Below are 15,642 nucleotides of genomic sequence, written 5' to 3'. Positions count from 1 at the left end.
CCACATTCTGCATGTATCACAACAGCATGGCTCTGTAGTAAAATAGTCCGGGTGCTAAACTGACCTGTCTGCAGTCCGGACCTGTCACCCATTGACAACATGTGGCAGATTATGAAATGAAAAATATGACAAAAGGGACCTGAACTGTTGAGCACCTAAAATCCTTTATCAAGCAAGTATACAAAAATACAGCAAATTGGTTTCCTCAGTTGCCAAACACTTACAGAGTGTTGTTAAAAGAAGAGGTGATGCAACACAGTGGTAAACCAGTTGAACCAGCCATAGACCAGCATAAAACAGCTTATACCAGTATGGAATTCATGCAGGTCTGTACTGTTTTTTTCAGCAGGAGTTTATCTATTATGAATACAAATCATAGTGTCTGGTCAGAAACCATCACATTACAGGTACAAACTGCACAGCGGACACACAAATGTATTTAATATCAGGATGAATGTGACGTACACTATATTATAAACACTTTTAGCACAGATCTGACGCCGTAATAAAGACAATTATATGTTCATTTGCACTACCAAAGGCTTTGAAGCAACACCATCAAGATTTTAAAGGGAATCAAGAGATAACTTTGCAAAGGACAGTGTGACGATAGAGCGCCGACAAGTCAACTTTACCTTGGCACAATTTTTTTTCACCTCCTTAGTTCTTCAAAATAATGTCTTCTTCTTTAGTTGAGTTCACCTTCAGCAGCTGGGCTGCCAACACCAGCACCAACAGCTTCATCTTTATCACTGTGATCTTCATCACCATCATGGAGCACTCAGTGGAGAACTCGGTGTGTTCTTATATTAGCACTGTAGACCTGCAAGTCACCGTTCCTCTAATTGCGCTGATTGCACCACCAAAATAAACGATGTTTCTTTTGTTCCACAGAAGGAAGCTGTTAGTGCTACATCACTGGCCTGTACAAATGCATGTTCACACCTACTGTTGCAAATTTGTTTCTGAATGAGGAAGTTCGTTTGTAACTTTTAAGTCTTTGCAGAGATGCATGCTTAAAGAATATGTCTTTCCAACAATGCAGTGATACACTTGTCTTGCATTATAAGGCAGCTAAAGCCTAAAATTCATCCTACAACATCCAAGCAATGCATAAAGTTACAGTTATTTCATCAAATATAAGGGGAACTGCCCTTACCCATGGCAAAACCACTGTAATGTTTGGCCTCGAGTGGCTTGCTTTTATAAAATATCAACCATTTCAGAAAATACAAAAATGTTCAGTAAATATATTTAGGGTCCAGACAATCTTTTTCACAGAACCGTTCCAGAACCATCCTGAAAAATATTGTCATCTGTCCCAAGGTGAAAAGTGACTGCTCAAAATGTTAAACTGCTTTGTTTCAAATTGGAACTCTCAACTTTTGGGGCCTTCAGAGAAGGTCTAATGATTTCTGGGAACTAAAAAGATGCACATCTATCATTTTTAGTTAATTTTTATTTCAATAAAATCTTTTTTGTATTTGAACTCTGCAAGTATTACAGTTCTACCCTTGTTTCATTGTAAAGTTTTAGATGGAAACAAAAGGGTTAAATTCTTGAAACACATTGGTTAGGACCTCAGGAGCTGAAGAGAAGGCCTAACATATTAGATTAACTATCAAAATAATTATGAATTGACGAAGAAATCAACCAGTCACATTTTGATTTCTAGCAGGTGGAACCAAAATCGTCACTCCAGGCCTTCTGAAAATCCGAGACGCATTACTGACTATGAATACAAGGGCAGCAGAATTGGAAAACGGCAGCAGCTCTGTACCAGAGCTCACTACTGAAAGACTGATTAATGACAGGTTAATAACTATCTCCATGAATGTATGAAGAACACTTAGCTAAGTTCCTAACACAGAGACTTATATACCATGAATGATGCATACTAGAGACTAGAGATTGCATATATGGTAATTGGTTGGGAAAGTCCATGCTGCTGCCCTTTGCTATATCTGCAAACAACTACCTAATATATGGAATAATTTCCCTTCTCCAATAACATATCCATGGGACCAGTTCCCATATTTGTTGGTGCAACTTATACTTCATATTTGGCTCTAACAGTAAAGACGATGCTCTAATGGAACGCTGTTAATCCTTAGCGACGTCACGTAGACCTGATCCTTGACTTGATGTCCATGCTGTCCCCACTATGAACTCAGGTTGGACTTTTGCAATCTACTTCTGCATTTTCCATCTTTGAAGTGTATGTGAATGACACAGGTGTGCATGTTCCATTTTGCAGGAACCAGATGTTCAGATATCCTGTCATATGCCCCCCATTTTCAACTGAACCCTTCCAAAGAGTCACTGTGAAACTGCTACAAGGTAAACTGTATGCTAACATGTCTGCCACAAGCTTCGAGGAAACCATGGAATGTCTCAAAGCAACTTCAAATGTCTGTGTTTAATTAAAACCGGCCTTTTTCTAATTTTCCATCCCCACTTAAATGCTCTAACAGTTACATTCTGTTCCCTCAATTTTTGTACTACCATCTTACAAATTCCCAAAATTGTCACGTGTCAGGGTTGAAGGCTTGGTTTTTGGCTAATCGCTGAACACAAAAAGCATTCAACTGCAGCCAGACTTTAGAGAGACTGTAAAACTCCTAAAAACAAAATGAGAAGATGTTACTTAAATGTCTGTTACAAGCTTTAATTGTCAATATTTAAGAAGAGCACGATAAAAACGGGAACAGACACAATTAGCTTGATGCTAATATCACATAGGAATTCTCATTGTTAATGTAAATTAGCATTACACTAGTAGCATAGACCTAAATGCATGAGCCTCACAGCCAGAGCATGAGAGTTGGTAGCCCTGCGGCTAACTAGCCACTGTTAATTAACATTAGCTAACTTAGTTAGCTGGCTTTTATACACTTGTACCCCTTTCATGTCTAGTTTATGGGCAAAGCATTAACATTTGTGGGAAACTGTAGCACATGCTGACACTAAAGTAGTTAACATTGCTGTAAATAGTAAGTAAAATGCAGCAATAGAATCTAAAAAATATAGCTAGTCTTATGCTGGGATGCTTGGTAACTTAACAGCTAATGGTCAGTACTGTAGCTACATGTCTAGGTTGATATTTTACCATACATTATCATGTAGTTACAATGTTATTAACACATTTGAATGTATCATCATGGAGAAAAAGTTTGGAAATATGGAAGAGTGACAGTAAAATGCAGACATGGAAAAATTCTGTTTAAATTATACAGAAAAATAACCTGATAAAAAACAGATCAACATTTTTTTTTACAGTGTGTGTGACTGCTTTTAGATTACAACCGAATACAGTTCACTCCTTGTCATCGTCCCTGTGCTCTGAGCAGCACTCCTAGGTGAACCAAGTTTAAAATACAGGCCTAACATTATTTATTCCGTATTACATGATATGGTGTCATGTTTCGCCACATTATAACATGTTTGATATTTTAAGCTGGTATGATTTTACAAGCTTAAAAGTCTTACAAATGTAGCATTACAATATTTGCATGTGTGTGTGCACGTGTGAGAGGGGGTCCTCAGCAGAAGGTTTATAAAAAGGAGATACAGAACTGTTCAAAGGTTTGGGAACCACTGCCCTATGCTACACTATACCAATAAGAGTCCTTGGGCAAGACTCCTAACACTACCTGCGCCGACCTATGTAACTGTAAATTGTAAGTAAGAGTGTCTGCAAAATGCCATAAATGTAAATGTAATAATGACCAAGGTCCTTTTATTTTTTTTAATTGACAAAGCGATGTACATGCATTTTGGTACTGAGCAGACACACCATTGTGAACCCTAGAAGTTAAAGTTATCACCTGTGATGATAAAGGATAGTGACAGCTTATTTATTAGTCATAGCTCCAGGGATCAAGAGTGGGTTCTAAACTTTCAAGTCCGTACAACTTTGGTATTACATTCATTCACATTCATGGCATATTTTGTTTTTTGAATTTGATGAAAAGTTATGTTCGGTCTTATTTTGCAGAATGTAGGACCATCCATTACATTTTCCATACATTTTTTTTTGTTAATGCCTGAAATTGAAACAAACAGAATGTAACTATGTAATTATTTCAATTGCATTTAAAGCGTACAGCACATTGAATGCAATAACTGTTGACTTCTAACATTTAAATGCACTTTTTCTTCATTTCTGTTGTGATGAAAGCGACTGTGGATGCTATGAGGCCTCACTGGCAGCTCACAGCTGGTAGAGCAGAAATCCAGAGAAGGTGTGTCTGTTGTCATCGATGCTGGTGGCCACCTGGAAGCCCTTGGGCAGACGGAGACTCACGGTGTCGAGCGGCTGCAGGACCAGGGCAGCAGAGTTAGTGGCATAATCTTCATTATCCCCCTCGCCCTGATGCTCCCAAACCCGCAGCACCTCCTCTTGGTTCCGGTACAAAACCACCCCAATGTCGGCATTCTTAGCCCAGCTGTATGTTGTGAAGGTGAAGAAATAAACACCTTTCACTGGAGCTATGAACACGCCTGCAAACACAACACACAAATATTAGATGATGAGCATGAAAGTATTAGCATTACATACACAAGATATAAAAAAAAACAAAAAAAAACCACTGGGCCTCCTCCACCAACAGTTCTTAAGAAGAAATTTCGGTAACACTTTCTATGAATGTCACCTTTGTAAGCATCTATAAACACATTTATAACATGTTATAATGTATTCATAAGGCATTATAAATGTGGTTATAAATATTTATTAAAAAGAATTACACTCAATTACACTTTATAGCCATGTTGATTATACATTATGAATTGTTAATATAATGCATTATAAATAGTGTTAATAACATGTTATAATGTCAGTGCCAAAGAAGTCAGTCCTAGCTTGGAGAGTGTAAAGTAAAGACAAATACCAAGCTAACGATGGTGTACATTGACTTTCCCACATTGGGTAAAACACTGATGGCAGCACTAGTTTAAACTCTGACATTTGAAGCCTGTAATGTGCTTTATTGTGTATGTTTTAGTGTTTCAGTAAATCCTTCAGTAAATACTTCAACTTGAAGCCTCACTCTTAACACTGGAGGAGGCTTTAGTACAGTTACGTAAAGTTCACTTTACTTAAAGCGGACAAATACCACTTATAAGCGCTTATAATTTGTTATGATCAGTACTTATAATGTATTATGTTAACAAATCATAATGCATAATAAACATGGCTATAATGTATAATGCATTTTTATAAATATTTATAGATATGTTTATAATGTGTTATGCATGCATTTTAACATGTTATGAATGCATTTATAGATGCTTACAAAGGTGACATTCATAGAAAGTGTTTCCAAAATTTCTTCTAGCACGCCTTTTAAAGAGTTTGCTGGCATGGCAGTCACATCTAACTGTAGTTTTGGAGACTTGGTGACCCCAAAATGCTACCATCTTCTACAAATCTCCAATCACTTATTTAGTATTGCTCTATCAGTGGATATGGGCATTTTCAGGTGTTTAGCTATTGTTTAAAGCCTTAACCTGCTTTATGAAGGTCAACATTTTTGAAAGTCAACACATACTTTTGCCCATCTTCACCAACATTCTGTTGATTTTCTAAGTAAAAAAGGTTTCTAGCATCTCTGCATAGAACAAACCTAAACATGACGTGTTTGCAAATCTGAATGGACAGTTATTACTGATTTTATTAAATTTAACATGGAAACTTGAGGCATGCGTGAAAGTTGAGACACCAGTTCAGACAGCTGATCCACGAATGTTATTTTTCTTTTTCAGGTCTTATTGGAAGTATTTTACTCATTAAGCCTTAATGCAAATCAGACAGACAATTTCCAGAGAGTAATACATTTCGTGGCCCTTTAAAATGTCTCAAGGAGTCCTTTAATATAAGCAGCCAATACTGCTATCATCCTCTATTTGTGTTTTCATAGATAATACAGCTACACAGTTTACGTAAGATTATGTTATTCTGCCAATTAATACTATAGTATGATCAGTTCATTGTTGTGAGTGCAAAATGTGTTTTTCTGGACTGCTATGTTTTGTTTAGGGATGCATAATGATTTCGGAATCATATCGACATCAGCATGCTTTTTTAAAATCATTTTAAAATCATCGGGCCAATGCTTAGATTTTGCTGATATTTCATTCCCATATTTGATGACACATTTATTGACTGGTAGAGCACCATTAACATTTAGGTGATGCTGGCTGGACTACAGCAGTGCAGCTAAAATGCCTGCCACAGCACTGTGCAGACACACAAAACAGTTCTCTCCACAAATATTGCCACCTCTGGTAATCATGAGCAAAATGAGCCGTAAAATATTCTTAATTGCTTATCCTCTTGATCTTTTATTCAAAATATTAACAAAAATCTAACCTTTATTTAAGGTATTAAGACCGGAAGAAAAACTACATCTAGTTATGAAATATTCTTCGTAAATCTATGTGTGCCACAATTCTTAAGAGTGAAATCTAACTGACGTATATTCCTGTTTATGTTTTATGTTTTTGTTTAAGTTCACTTAAGTGATTAGGAACTCTTGAAATGGTCAGTGTTTCACTGGGGAATATATATGAGATGAAACACAGAGTACAAGAAAAGAGCCAGATGAAATTCCACTATCAGTTCAATAATTAAGACATTTTAAACAACTCTAAATGTTAAGAATCTGCCAGGAAGAGGGCATATGTCTATACTGACCCCACACACAGTGAGGAAGATGGTTTGAGTGGACAAAGAATCTCCAAGGATCACAGTTGGGGAATTGCAGACATTACTTAGGTCTTACATCTACCAAACCACAATCAAACTCCACTTATATAACCTCAAGTTGTTGGGGGGGTTGCCAGAAAAAGGCCTCTGCTGATAAGGGCCAGTCAACTCAAGCACCTACAGTTCGCCCAGTGTTACTGGAACTTTCAGTGGGACTGTGTTCTTTGGCCAAATGAGACCAAAATAGAAGTTTGGGCAACAAACACCAGAGGTGAGATTGGTGCGGACACAAAGACAGCCATGCAGAAAAGTACCTCATCCCCACTGTGAAGTATGGTGGTGGATCTGTGATGTTAAAGGACTGTTTTTCTTCCAAAGGCCCTGCACAACTTGTTCAGATACATGGCCTCACAGACTTATTATATACCAGCAGATATTAAATCCTGACTGCCTCAGCCAGGAAGCATAAACTGGGCCATAGTTTGGATCTTCCAGCAGGATGATGATCCAAAGCACAGCTCAAAATCAACACAAACATGGCTCACTGACCACAGAATCAAAGTTTTGCCACGGCCATCCCTGTCAGTCCCCTGACCTAAACCCCAAAGAAAACCTGTGGCATGAGCTGAAGAGGAGGGTCCAATGTCGATCTCGGAATCTGAATGATCTGGAGAGTTTCTGTATGAAGGAATGGTTTTAGATCATTTGCCATGTGTTCTCCAGTCTCATTAAGCATTATAGGAAGAAGACTCTGTTATCTTTGCAAACGGAGGCTAACAAAGTATCAAATGAGGGGGTGCCAACTTTTGTGGCACACACAGATTTGAGAAAAAAATTTATTTCCCGATAAGATTTAGTTTTCTTTTTCTTCAATCTTTATACTTAGATTTCTGTTAATATTTTGAATGAGAAATCAAAAGGATCAGCAATAAAGAATGTTTTTACCACCTGTTTTGCTCATGTTCACCAGGGGTGCCAATATTTCTAGAGGGCACTATACATAAAACTCCAGGTAGGATGTTCTGATAGCTTATATCTTTTTTTATCAAACACTACCAGCATTAAAACTACAAAGCTGAAGTTTGCTTCTAATTTGCCAGCTTCTTGTTTGAATTTTCCCATTCCACCTTAAATGGTGCAGCAGTTACATTCTGGAGCCCGAGGCACCGGCATGGACAAGTGATGAAAGGCTGAAAAGGTTAGGCTAATAACATTAGCTGAAGTAACTTACTATTAGCTTTTGTCTGTTTACCTAAAGGACTGACTGCCTTTTCTTTGTGTAAATTTCAAGCCACATCTACAGTGGCTCTCTCTGGTCTCAATATGGCTTTAATTTAATGTAATAATGGCAAAAGGCTGAGTATCGTGCTGTAATGTGCTGAGGAACTTAACAGTGCTTGATGGAGTACCGGGACAAGCGGGCAGAGCTCCATTAAGAACAATGGTTTCTAATTTTTGGATGCTGCACAGCACAGCACATCCAGTGTGCAGTGGCCTTTATGGAAGGTAATACTGCATGCCCAAGATGTGAAGATATGTACATATTAAAATATCGATTATCGGCATTGGCTGATATGTGCGTTATATATCGGATATCTGCATTGGCCCAGCATTCCTTCCACATTGGTGCATCCATAGCTTTTGATGTGAAACATATGGCCATCACGTTATATGCTAGAGGCTTTAAAGGCAAAGAAATTGCCCTTAAACTGCAGATGGTTAAAACACAAATGCTCCACACAGCTGCAGGTTGTGGATATTGTTGATTTTTGGCTCTTCTATGACAGCAGAATAAACAGAGAAACAAAGGATTGGAACTGGACATCCCCAAATCTAATACCTCTATGGTAAAAAAAAAATAATATTGACATTTCATGAGCTCAATAAAATGTTCTGAACTGTAGATGGAGATTACCTGTATTTGGGTTGTAGGCATTGCCAATGTTGGTGATGATGTGGCTGTGTATGAGCATGGAAATGTTGGAATAGGGTCCTATTATTCCAAACCCACTACTCGTAACAACAGGAGGCTGCAGAGCCGCGGAGAACACCACTTTTCTCACTGCATATCAAAGTGAAAACACATAGAACATGAAACCAATGGCCTCAGTATAAGGCCAACAGTGCTTATAACTGTCCTGATATTAAATACACTCATGTGCCTGCAGTGCAGTTTAACCCTTGTGTGGTGTTGGGATCTGTGGGACCCATTTTCAATGTTTCACCAAAAGAAAAAATGATGCGGATTATTATTATTATTATTATTATTATTATTATTATTATTATTTCAACCTCAGATTCCTTGGCTTTTGCTCATTTTCTGTGAAGAACATATTAAATAACACATCTGCTGACTGGCTACAGCTGCTAAAGGAGAACCCTATGCTGGGCACTTGTGATATTTTAAACATCTGGTATTTTTACATAAATTGTTATGGCTGTATAACAATGTGGTTGATTTAAAAAAAAAATAATGCAGTGGGTCCACCAGACCACTGAGTAACAAAAACATGAACACCACACAAGGGTTAACATTGTTTATAGCAGTACACTGCGATCCGTCAGGCACAAATTCTGTTTTCACAAAACGAAAAATGACAACATTCATTTTTACAGAGCGCCTCACACTTCCAGGGTAAACTAAGCAATTGCTGATGAAACTGATACCAGGATCTGGGTGTTGAATCCAGTCAGTGTTGCTATATGTAGGAGGGCTGCAGGAAAATTCCACTGATTTTTCATAAACTCTGCATAATTCAGTGGTTGAGATTTAAACACAGTCCTTCAGAGTGGTTTGATGTGAGATGCTCTGTTCTAGAGAAACACACATACTCTGATTTCTTTCAGTGGTGGTAATAGAAACCATTGGTCACTAGGTCTAAACAGAATGCAATGATGTGCAAATCATTTAAACACTATATTTAATTGAAAATAGTACAAAGACAACATATCAAACGTTAAAACTGATAAATGTTGTATTTTTGAAAAGTATATTCCCATTTTGAATTTGATGCCAGCAGCACATTTTAAGAAAAAGTTAGGACGGGGGCACGTTTACCACTGTGCTGCATCACCTCTTCTTTTAACAACAAGTTTTGAAAATAAGATGTTTTCTTATTCTTGCTTGATATAGGATTTCAGCTGCTACAAAACCTGAATGTATCGTTCGGCATTAATGGTGCCTTCACAGATGTGTAAGTCTCCCCTGCCATGTGCACTAATGCACCCCTATACCATCACGGATGCTGGCTTTTGAACTGTGTACTGACTAATAACAACCCGTATGGTTCCTCCCCTCTTTAGCCTGGAGAATGTGGCATCCATTATTGGCAAAAAGAATTGCAAATTTTGATTAATCAGACCAAAAGGACATTTTTTCAATTCGCCTCTGTCCATCTTAAATGAGCTCAGGCCCAGAGAAGGTGGAAGTGTTTTTAGATGTACCGTTTCTTCTTTGCATGGTAGCGTTTTATCTTGCATTTGTGGATGCAGCAATGAACTGTGTTCACAGACAGTGTTTTTCAGAAGTGTTTCTGAGCCCATGCAGTGATTTCCACTACAAAATCATGTCTGTTTTTAAAGCAGTGTCACCTGAGGGCCCAAAGATCACAGCCAGCCAATACTGGTCTTTTGCCTTGTCCCTTGCGTCCAGAGATTTCTCTGGATTCTCTGGATCTTTAATGATATTATGTACCATATATGATAAAATACAATAGTTCTTTGCTCTTTTACAATCAGAAACGTTAGTCTTGAATTGTTGCACTATTTGCACGCACAGTTTTTCACAGAGTGGTGAACCCCTCCTCACCTTTACTTCTGAAAGACTCAGCCTCTCTGCGATGCTCTTTTTATACCCAGTCATGTTATTGAGCTGTTTTCAATTAACCTAATAAGTTGTGAGATGTTTCATCAGTTGTTTTTTTAGCAATACACAACTTATCAGTCTTTGTCCCAACTTTTTTGTTGCTGTCCCAACTTTTTTGTGGTGCTGGCATCAAAATGGACATGTATTTTTCAAATAACAATTAAATTTCTCAGTTTCAACATTTTATTATTATTGTACTATTTTCAATTAAATATAGGGTTTAAATGATTTGCCAATCACTGCTTTCTGATTTCATTTACAACATCCCAACTTTTTTGGAAATGAAATTGTAAAATCTATGTCTCAGGCAGCATATTTGTTATTATTTTACCTAATAACTTTCTGTGATGTTGCTTTTAGAGAAGTTAAACTCTTCAGACGTCTGGTTCCTATCGCCACCACTGTGAACAGTTCTGACTGTAAGTTTTTCTACAGTGGAGAATTTCACACCAAACCACTCTAAATGATGTTGTTTATTTACCATTTATTTACACAGATATTTTTCACTTTGGTGGTAAACCACAATAATGACCAGTAATGCACATTTCTGCACACCAATTAAAACAGTAAAATGTTTTAACAAGGACTTATATGATGCGTAATGCATGGCCTATACAGCTAAATATAGTACAATAATAAAATGCTTAATAAATAATAAAATATGCAATAATTAGTTACCCCATAAGATCTAAAGTAATAGCATTGTTGCTGCTGTTGCTGCATAAAACTTGACCAAAAGGGGAATAAAGTAACATGTTAAAAAATCTGATGACCCTAAATTTATTTTTTGTTTTATATTTGTTTTCATCTATTTATTTATTTATCCAGGCGAGTCATTAAGAATGTTTTCTTATTTACAATGGCGGCCTGGCAAAAGGCAAAGCCTCTTAAGGGAGAGGAGGTAAAAGCTAAAAATCACATACTTCTTACAATAATCACAACTATCCTACTATATAACATGCACTCATTGAAAGCCATACAACTGTACACAAACAAAAAACAAACAAATAGCTAATAAGCAATGGCATCAAATACTATAACAAGCAAAAAACAAAAGTAACATACACAAAACAAATAAGACAAATCAACAAAACAAACAGAGGAGCAGGAGTATACAAGAAACAACAGTAGACAGCAGACAAAATAAAGACTAGGACAAAAATGTTCACTAATGGAGAAAACAGCTGCATGTGTCTTTGAGAAAGTGCATAACAGAATTCTGGAAACTAACTTATATAAAGATTAGATACATAAATACATTTATTTATTTGTTTGTTTGTTTATTTGTATGTTTATTTGGTAACAACAACAAACACTTTCTATGAATGTCACCTTTGTACGCATCTATAAACACATTCATAACATGTTATAAAGCATTCATAAGGCATTATAAACATGGCTATAAATATTTATTAAAATGCATTACATGTTATAGCCATGCTTATTATGCATTATGAATTGTTAACATAATACATTATAAGTATTGATCATAACAAATTATAAGAGCTCATAAGTCGTATTTGTCCGCTCTAAGTAAAGTGAAGCGTACTGTACTAAAGCCTCCTCCAGTGTTAAGAGTGAGGCTTCAAGTTGAAGTATTTACTGAAGAATTTACTGAAACACTTCAACGTACACAATAAAGCACATTACAGGCTTCAAATGTCAGAGTTTAAACTAGTGCTGCCATCAGTGTTTTACCCAATGTGGGAAAGGTAATGTACACCACCGTTAGCTTGGTATTTGTTTTTACTTTACACTCTCCAAGCTGGAACTGACTTCTTTGGCACTGACAGTATAACATGTTATCAACACTACTTATAATGCATTATATTAACAATTTATAATGTATAATAAACATGGCTATAAAGTGTAATTCATTTTTATAAATGTTTATAACCATGTTTATAATGCTGTATGAATGCATTATTACATGTTATAAATGTGTTTATAGATGCTTACAAACGTGACATTCATAGAAAGTGTTACCGTTTATTTTGTCAATTTTGATGACTTTGGCTGCAGCCGCTTGAAATGATGACAGGATGAATACAGTATTTCTTTTGGGTTGATGATGGTTAAACATTTTAACTCATGGAGATATTGACTTTTGCCTAATGTCACTACTACTATAGCTTCAGTATATTAATTCATGGCCATGATTCATTCAGTAGGGGCTCTGCTGACTGGAAATCCCTGCTGAAAAAACAGCATGGACCAGCATGAAATCCATGCTGATATATGCTGGTCTGGTGCTGGTTTGGCTGATCACCCTACATGGTCATGTTGGTTGACCACCATTCCAGCATTCAAAACATATGCTGGTGCAGTTTTCTGTCTTGTAAAAACTAGATTCGTACCCATAATGACAGACACTGTAACAACAGTTCACGAAATGCGGCGTGCAAACCATCATGTTACAGATCTAAACTGCCACACCCTGCTAGAAAACCCAGCATAGACCAGCATGGCTGGTCACCAGCAAAACCAGCATATCAAATGAGTATCTCCAAAATGGTAAAAGGAAAAAATGTTCTTCAATTTTAATGCAAGTTGTGTAAAAAGATTGTACTCCGAGCAATTTTAGAGCATTTCTGTTTGTCGATTTATCATAAAAGATCAGCGTAACAGGCAGCCTCTGTGCTCAAATGATGTAGAAAAATGAAAAATGAAAAAACTGAGATAACTTTTTCTGTTATTTTTGAAACATGACACCATGTTTTGCATGCTGGTTTGCTGGTCAGGAGCAAACCAACATTGTGTTTTGAATGCTAGTTTGCAGGTTAACCAGCATGACCATGTTGAATGACCAGCTAACCAGCACCACACCAGCATAAACCAGCTAAAACCAATATGGAATTCATGTTGGTCTGTGCTGTTTTTTTTCAGCAGGGAAATAAACTAGTATTTCCACCCCACATCACCAACTGATACCACATCACAGATACCAGCTGCACTACCGACACACAAATCTGCGCTGCTGTCGGAAACAAAACCTTGTATCCTCATGTCTATTGTTTTTCGGTTTTTGACATAATTTGAAAGTGCCTATTGCTCTTTACATTGTCTGTCCATTCATGATAAATGGACCAAAAGAAATGGCCCAGAATTACTTGAAAAAAAGTCTGTTTCCATTGAATTACATTAGATGTTTTTTCCTTCTCCTGTAAAGTTAGAAGGTTTTGTTCCAACAGCAGGAAACCGCATTTAAATATCAAGACGAATGTGATGTAGTGTTACAAACACTTTTAACTCAAATCTGACACAGTAATAAAGGCAAATACATGTTCAATTTCACTACCAAAGGCTTTGAAGTAACGTTACCTTTGTCAAGAGACAACAGATAAAATAGACACTGTGAGTTACTTTGCAAAGGACATTATGATGTAAGAGCGCTGACAAAAGTCAACTTTACCTTGGCATGATATTTTCACCGCCTGAATGCGCTTATTTAGTTCTTCAAAAACTTTTTCAAGAATGTCTTCTTCTTCGATGGAGTTCACCTTCAGCAGCTGGGCTGCCAACACCAGCACCAACAGCTTCATCTTTATCACTGTGATCTTCATCACCATCATGGAGCACTCAGTGGAGCACTCAGTGGAGAACTCAGTGGGTTCTTATATTAGCACTGTAGACCTGCAAGTCACCGTTCCTCTAATCGCGCTGATTGCGCCACCAAAATGAACGATGTTTCTTTTGTTCCACAGAAGGAAGCTGTTAGTGCTACATCACTGGCCTGTACAAATGCATGTTCACAACTACTGTTGCAAATTTGTTTCCGAATGAGGAAGTTTGTTTGTAACTTTTAAGCCTTCGCTCAACAGCAGAGATGCGTGAAGAATACGTCTTTCCAACAACGCAATGATACACTTGTCTTAGCATTTTCATTATAATTCATCCTACAACATCCAAGCAATCCATAAAGTTACAGTTATTCCAACAAATATAAGGGGAACTGCCCTTACCCATGACAAAACCACTGTAACGTTCAGCCTTGAGTGGCTTGCTTTTATGAAACAACAATTTCATAAAACACATAAAAGTTCAATTAATATTTTCAGAACCATCCTGAAAAATACTGTCATCTGTCCCAAGGTGAAAACTGACTGCCCAAAATATGAAATTGTTTTGTTTCAGATGAGAACCCTCAACCTTCAAGGCCTTTGGAGAAAACCTAATAATTTTTGGGAACTAAAAAGATACACATCTATAATTTTTAGCTTATTTTTAATTCAATAGAATCATTTTTATATATATGAACTATGTAAGTATTAAAGTTCTAATCTTGTTTCACTGTAAGGTTTTAGATAGAAAGAGGAGGATTCAATTTTTGAAACATCAAGGAGAAAATTTGACCAATCTGACATTGTTTTTCTCCATGGTATCTAGGTAGATGAAGCGATTTCTCCTACTGGTTAGACTTCAGAAGCTGAAGAGAAGGCCAAACACATTAACTACAAACATAATTATGAAGTGACAGAAAATTAACCAATCACATTTTGATTTCCAGTAGGTTGGACCAAATTCGTCACTCCAGGCCTTCTGAAAGTTCTAGATACCTCATAGACTATGAATACAATGGCAGCCTAATCAGTGGTTTGTCAAAGCATTAAATTCTTGAAATGCTGAGGAGAACATTGGCCAATCTGGATCAATCAAATAGTTTTTTCTAAGGTTTCTAGCTAGATGTAGCTAAGCGAGCTCTCCTATTGGTTAGGACTTCAAGAGCTGAAGAGAAGGCCTAACGTGTTAGACTAACTAACAGCATGATTATGAAGTGACAGAGGAATCAACCAATCACAGTTTGCTTTGCAGTAGGCAGAACCAAAAGTGTTACTCCAGGGCTCTGAAAGGTCTAGATATGCCACTGAAATAGGCAGCCTAACCAGTGGGTTGTTATGAAAAGGAAAACAGCAGCAGCAGCTGTTTATCAGAGCTCACTAAAAGATTGAAAAGAAAAAAATGATTCTTGATCTCCAGCCAAAAATAAGCAGGATCTTGTTCACTTATGAGGAACAGTGCATACGGCAATACAATTTAGGGTTGCCTTTAATTTGATTTAATTTGATTT

At 37.0% G+C, this 15,642-nt stretch overlaps 1 protein-coding gene across 1 annotated transcript; it reads right to left on the bottom strand.

Moving 5' to 3' along the window:
* Nucleotides 1-3,102: 3,102 nt before the first annotated feature.
* LOC118825774 (complement C1q tumor necrosis factor-related protein 3-like) lies at nucleotides 3,103-14,179 on the bottom strand. The gene is made up of 3 exons (XM_036596584.1): nucleotides 13,987-14,179; nucleotides 8,625-8,771; nucleotides 3,103-4,503 (listed from the first exon to the last, which is right to left on the bottom strand). Exons 1-3 carry the CDS (start codon nucleotides 14,144-14,146, stop codon nucleotides 4,214-4,216), a joined length of 597 nt encoding a protein of 198 aa, XP_036452477.1. The 5' UTR covers nucleotides 14,147-14,179; the 3' UTR covers nucleotides 3,103-4,213.
* Nucleotides 14,180-15,642: the final 1,463 nt, after the last annotated feature.

Source organism: Colossoma macropomum, unplaced genomic scaffold (genome assembly GCF_904425465.1).
Source record: "Colossoma macropomum unplaced genomic scaffold, Colossoma_macropomum, whole genome shotgun sequence".
In the NCBI taxonomy this organism is placed as follows: Eukaryota; Metazoa; Chordata; class Actinopteri; order Characiformes; family Serrasalmidae; genus Colossoma; species Colossoma macropomum.
This window is presented reverse-complemented; position numbering and strand designations above follow the sequence as displayed.